This window comes from Austrofundulus limnaeus, unplaced genomic scaffold (genome assembly GCF_001266775.1).
Source record: "Austrofundulus limnaeus strain Quisiro unplaced genomic scaffold, Austrofundulus_limnaeus-1.0 Scaffold1992, whole genome shotgun sequence".
Taxonomy (NCBI): Eukaryota; Metazoa; Chordata; class Actinopteri; order Cyprinodontiformes; family Rivulidae; genus Austrofundulus; species Austrofundulus limnaeus.
Window position 1 is genome coordinate 21696 of NW_013954394.1, and position 5576 is coordinate 27271.

At 42.3% G+C, this 5576-nt stretch overlaps 1 protein-coding gene across 1 annotated transcript in view; it reads left to right on the top strand.

The window, feature by feature from the left end:
* Positions 1-4859, top strand: part of LOC106536826 (zinc finger matrin-type protein 4) — a gene marked incomplete at its 3' end in the record, with an annotated part of 22554 nt that extends 17695 nt beyond the window's left edge. Inside the window, 1 exon segment of the mRNA XM_014034153.1 lies at positions 4703-4859. Coding sequence (XP_013889607.1) covers positions 4703-4859 — 157 coding nt within the window.
* Positions 4860-5576: the final 717 nt, after the last annotated feature.

The window sequence follows — 5576 nt, forward strand, 5'->3', positions numbered from 1 at the left end:
CCTGAGAGACACCGTAGAAACTCCTTTGTGTTTGGAAGCAGGGGGTGGGGGTGGGGGGAGGACCAGGGAGGATGATTCAACCACTCAACCACTAGATGTCACTGAAAAGAACAAATCCTACACACTGTGCCTTTAAGTAATAAATGATTCAATTATGCCAAGGCAAAACAAAAACATTGATCCATACTGTCATCATATGCCCAATGTGGAATGATATCATGAACCAATCTAACACAGTGGTTTACTAAATGATTGTGTTAGATGTGCATATAATGTTGCATCTTATTGAACACAGACTTTGAACTGAATCATAATCATATCATGACAGACTTTGTGATACTGAGAAATGTCATCCAAACAAATTGATATAACATTGTATTCTGATTACCTRCACAATATATTGAAAACTTATTGGCATTACAATAACAGCCTGTGCAATAGGTAGATCAATTTTTTTTTATCATTAATTTACAAAAAACTGATAGTAAGGGGCATTTTTTGTGAAAGCAGGAGGTTATTTGTGTAAAACTGGCCAAAAAGGATCCTGCAGGTTTATCTGTCTCCCTGCTGAATTGTTTCTGAGTGTTTTAAGTAAATAATMTCTGTTTTGTCTCACTGGTGTTTAGTTCCACACTCACCAGTGGAGACCAGTCAGGCTTCATTCTCTGCTCCTCTTTGAACAGCCTGCAGGTTTAATATGAGGTCACTTTGTGGTGTGTGTAGCAGTGTGTTGCTAATGCAGCAGTGGACCATTGTGTCTGTCCTGCTTCCTTCTGTGCTGTTTGCTCTGCTTGGCAGAACAGACTCCAGCTCTTTTCCATCCTTTTTATCTGGTAGCAGGAATACCCCAGCACTCGGCTGTCCTATTTATTCCATCTACGCCTCAGGGGACACACATGAGTAGGGAGCGTTCCCTGGATTTAGCTCAAGCATTATGCTGTGCTGAGCTGGACCAGATCAGACCAATCCAAACATGCTGCCACCTCCAGGATTGGTGCTGTGCTTAAATCCACTAATCAGGTTGTGTTTAATCTTTATTTAGTCACAATGTTGTGTCTGTATGAGTGTTTGTCCAATGATAACATCTGTTAGAAACTCATTGTCCTCTCTTCTCACAGTCTGCTCTGTCATCACTATCATCTGAACCAGATGTGGGCGTAAACATTGACCAAGTTTATCATTAGCAGTAGAACATGAATACAWAGTGTTTGTGTSAGWCATTTGCAATGTTGATATTGGATTCACACATTTTGTGATGACTATTGATTTGTAATATATGATACAACTCTAACCTACATTGAGCATTGGAGAGGAGGGTCCATCGGATAGTCGAATTTCAGACTCAGGTAGAGCAGTGTGGTTTCCGTCCTGGTTGTGGAACAGCGGACCAGCTCTACACCCTCAGCAGGTCCTGGAGGGTGCATGACAGTTTGCCCAACCAGTCTACTTGTGTTTTGTGGACTTGGAGAAGGTGTTCAATTGTGTCCCTCTGGGACTCCTGTGGGGGGTCCTCCGGGAGTATGGGGTACCAGGCCCATTAATACAGGCTGTTAGGTCCCTGTGCGATCTGTGCCAGAGCTTGGCCCACATTGCTGGTAGTAAGTCGGACTCATTTCCAGTGAGAGTTGGACTTCGCCAAGGTTGCCCTTTGTCAYCGATTCTATTCATAACTTTAATGGACAGAATTTCCAGGTGCAGCCAAGGTGTTGAGGGGATCCTTTTTGGTGACCTTAGGATCACATCTCTGCTTTTTTACTGATGATGTGGTCCTATTGGCTTCATCAGATCTTGATCTCCAGCTCTCACTGGAGCAGTTCACAACAGAGTGTGAAGCGGCCGGGATGAGGATCAGTGCCTCCAAATCCGAGACCATGGTCTTGAGCCGGAAAAGGGTAGAGTGCCTCTGGATCATGGAGCAGGTCCTGCCCCAAGTGGAGGAGTTTAAGTATCTTAGAGTCTTATGCACGGATAAAGGAAGAACTCACCTGYCTGCAGTCAGCCCAGGTGTCTCCACTTCCCACTCAGCTCAGCTCTTTATATTCTGTCTCCTGCATCATCATCTCAGCAGCTCATTGTTTTGTCTTCCTGCTGTATGTTCCGGTCTCCTATCTGTGTTCTTCTGAGTTTTGTAAGTTTTGCTGCCACATCAGCCTTTTGTTYTTGTTTTGTTTTGTTTATAAAGCATTTTAGGTTTCCTTTTGAGCTTTTCCAGTTGTCTGCATTTTGGGTTCATCTGTTGGCAGGTTGATGAGAGCATGTTGTGTGAGACCACAGAGGAGCAGATGGATGAAAACCTGCATGTTAATCAGCAGCAGTGGCTGACCTGCCAGTTCATTCTGCTGGTTCTCTGTGCGGAGAACACAGATGTAAAGAGTGATGCTGAACTCGCCTCAGATCCTCTGAGAGAGGGGGAACACTGTGGTGTTTAGTTGGTCAGCTGGCAGCACTTGGGTTCTGGCACTTCTCCAGTTATCCTGATGAGGACAAGCTCTGTCRCGACGCTTTACATCACAAATAAGTATTTTAATTCATTTTTCCTAGCATTTAAAYTGCCGGTAAAGAGAGATAAATGTGTTAACTGTGAATCATTCATAGCCTACTTAATAAGTTAGATAAATTAGCCTTGAGTATATTTAAATTTACAAAAACCCACCGTTTGTTGTWGTTCAACCAATAAACTTACTGCACTCAAAACAAAAACTACATCCCTGAATAAATATTGAGTTCCATTTTTTGTTCTGTAACTGTAGTCAGTACAGCTTGGTTCAGACAATGAATTTGGGGCGGCTGTGGTAGAATGGTTAGGGGAGCCGTCCTGGAACCGGAAGGTCACTGGTTTGATCCCCGTCCAGACGACTCAGTCGTTGTGTCCTTGGGCAAGACACCTTACCCGCCTTGCCTACTGATGGTGGTCAGAGGGTCTGGTGGCGCCTGTGTATGGCAGCCTCGCCTCTGTCAGTGTGCCCCAGGGCAGCTGTGGCTACAATGTACTTTGCCATCATCAGTGTGAATGGGTGAATGTCTGCAGTGTGAAGCACTTTGAGTGTCCTGGATGGATAGAAAGGCGCTATATAAGTTCAGTCCATTTACCATTTACCAGAATCTTGTGATCTACATGTTGAACGATGGACTTCCTTTGTTTCTTGCAAGAATCTGTACTCTATGGCTCCGGGACCCCATGTGGCTCACTTTTTCCTCTTCAGCAGCGCTTTGTGGCTTAGATCTGTATCCTGCTGGACCTCTGTCATACCACCACTTATTTCACATTTAATGACAGTTGTTAAGGACAGAGGCCTGGTTGTGCCATGGGATCTCCAGTGTCACTGGATGGAGGCAGAAGAAAAGGGAGCCCTGGACACCAAGCCAGATATGTGGACAATAACTGGGTCAAAATTCAAGCTAAAGAAGCTTTCTGCTTTCTTTTGGGCTGCATGAAAACCCTCAGTCTGCAGCAGGAGGAAGATCTTTTCAATAGAAGGGAATGTTGAGAAACCCTCTGACTGAAATAACTTCTTCAACTGTTTCAGTTGTAGGTTATACAGTCAATCCACTTTCTTTCATTGATTCTAACACARCAAACTCTGCTGTTTGGTTTTTATTGAATTTACCTTGCATTAAGTTGTTTATTAGTAACATATTTGGTGGTACTGTATATGTAGGTAATTGTCATCGTGCATTGTTCTTGAATTTGAGGAAATTGGTTCTAGAACCAAGGTGTAGGAACCCTGAGCAGGGCAGTGTGAGTAAGAGCAGGGGCAATATTTGTGGATAACAACTTAAACAATATTGTCTTATCTTAAACATATGTATCTCATAGTATATTGTTAAAAATCTTGATATGTTGTCCAGTTCTAATAGTTCATTATTTTCTATCTGGCAACCTACAGTAGATTAGTACACACAATTCATTCATGCTTATTCTCCACAGTAAATACTGAAAAATCACAAATGTTTCTAGAGAAAGTTAACTTGTAAACAGCCTAAGACCCAAACTGTACTAGCCTATAAAAACAGAAACCTAGGACCTACACTAAACTGAGTCTAAGTATCATCTGACAGTTTGCTAGAAGATGTGAATGTAGTGTTGCTAAGTATCCCTGCTGACACAATCACAGACACTAATAAGCTGCTGTACTCCACAGCAACAGTGATCTTTGAAACCAAGTAGCTTTAAGATCAAGACTACCACTAATAAATAGCTACATATACAGAGAGGTTGGAAACTTTGATTATTACATAAGTAGAATGCATGTTTGATGATAAACAATTTTTTTAAATTCACCTAAACTAAAGCACATTCAAACCTTTCTGTAGAAATCCTTCAGCTCTTTATCTCAATCTAATTTTGAAWATCTGTGATAAAAGTAAATAAAAGTTATAACTTTTTACAGCTGATCCATCAGAAAGACAGAATCTGACTGTCAGCTGTCAGAAAAACAGAGATTAACAAATAACACCTTGTGATGTTTTAGTTTCAGGAAAATAGAATCCTTTCTGACAGTAGTTGCATTTTTTTTCCTGCCTTTAATTTGAAAACAAGTTCTTAGATTGGACTGATTTGAATTTCACTGGGGTGGATTTAATTACAGCTGTTGTTCCCATATTTTTACTAAAGGCTGTAAGAACTCCCAAATATAAGAGTGTGTCTGGACAGACTGGTAAATTATTCATGGTATGTTGTGTTTTTTCTTCTTCTGTTTAGAGCAGCGATGAGGGAAATGTGGACAAGAACAAATGCTGCACATTGTGTAACATGTCCTTCACCTCAGCAGTCGTGGCACAGTCTCACTACCAGGGCAAAATCCACGCCAAGAGGATCAAACTGCTCCTGGGAGARCAGCCTGCAGACATAACTCAAGGTACAGCCAAACGTTCACATTCATCCTGAATAAAAGTGATGGAGCTACAGATGTGGTCACGCTGTAATCTATTATTCAGGGTGAAAACAATTCAGGAATGAGAAGCTGTGTCRCTCTCAGAGGTCTCTAGTGTTAGSCAGAAATATGATGCATGATAAGACTGATCAGGGGTCGGAGGAGTTCATCCAGGTGTATGCAAGGGTGGAAAACCCATTTTTATTACTGGGGTGAACAGTAAACAGGGAGCAGTGTTTTGAGGGGTGCATAGGGTGTACGGTGAGTGGGGATTGATAAAGAACCCATATGAGTGGGGGTCTCGTAAGTGGGCCCATTGCTCTCCCCAAAAATACACTGGTCTTTATTCAAACTTTTGCATCCCTCAGATGAAGGACACAAGGTTAGAAATACTCAGTGTTCTGAGCTTCTCAGAATCCATAAAGGGGTCCCCAAGAATTATTTGACTGCTCAGAGCCAAGCATTGGTCTAAGTAGTGCAAAGAGGTCTCTAATCCAATGCTACAGGCATCACACAGACCATTGTCATGGAGTCCCATCACCTTTTAATGGTGGTTGAGCAGATTATGCTCAGTTAGGACTCCAACCAGTGTACTTAGAGTTTTTCTTGTCAGGGTGATGAGAGCTTTCCCAAACCTAARATTTGGGCCGATTATCAGTTCCTGTTACTATGTACAGTCCGTCAGCTCCCTCCAGAGGATTG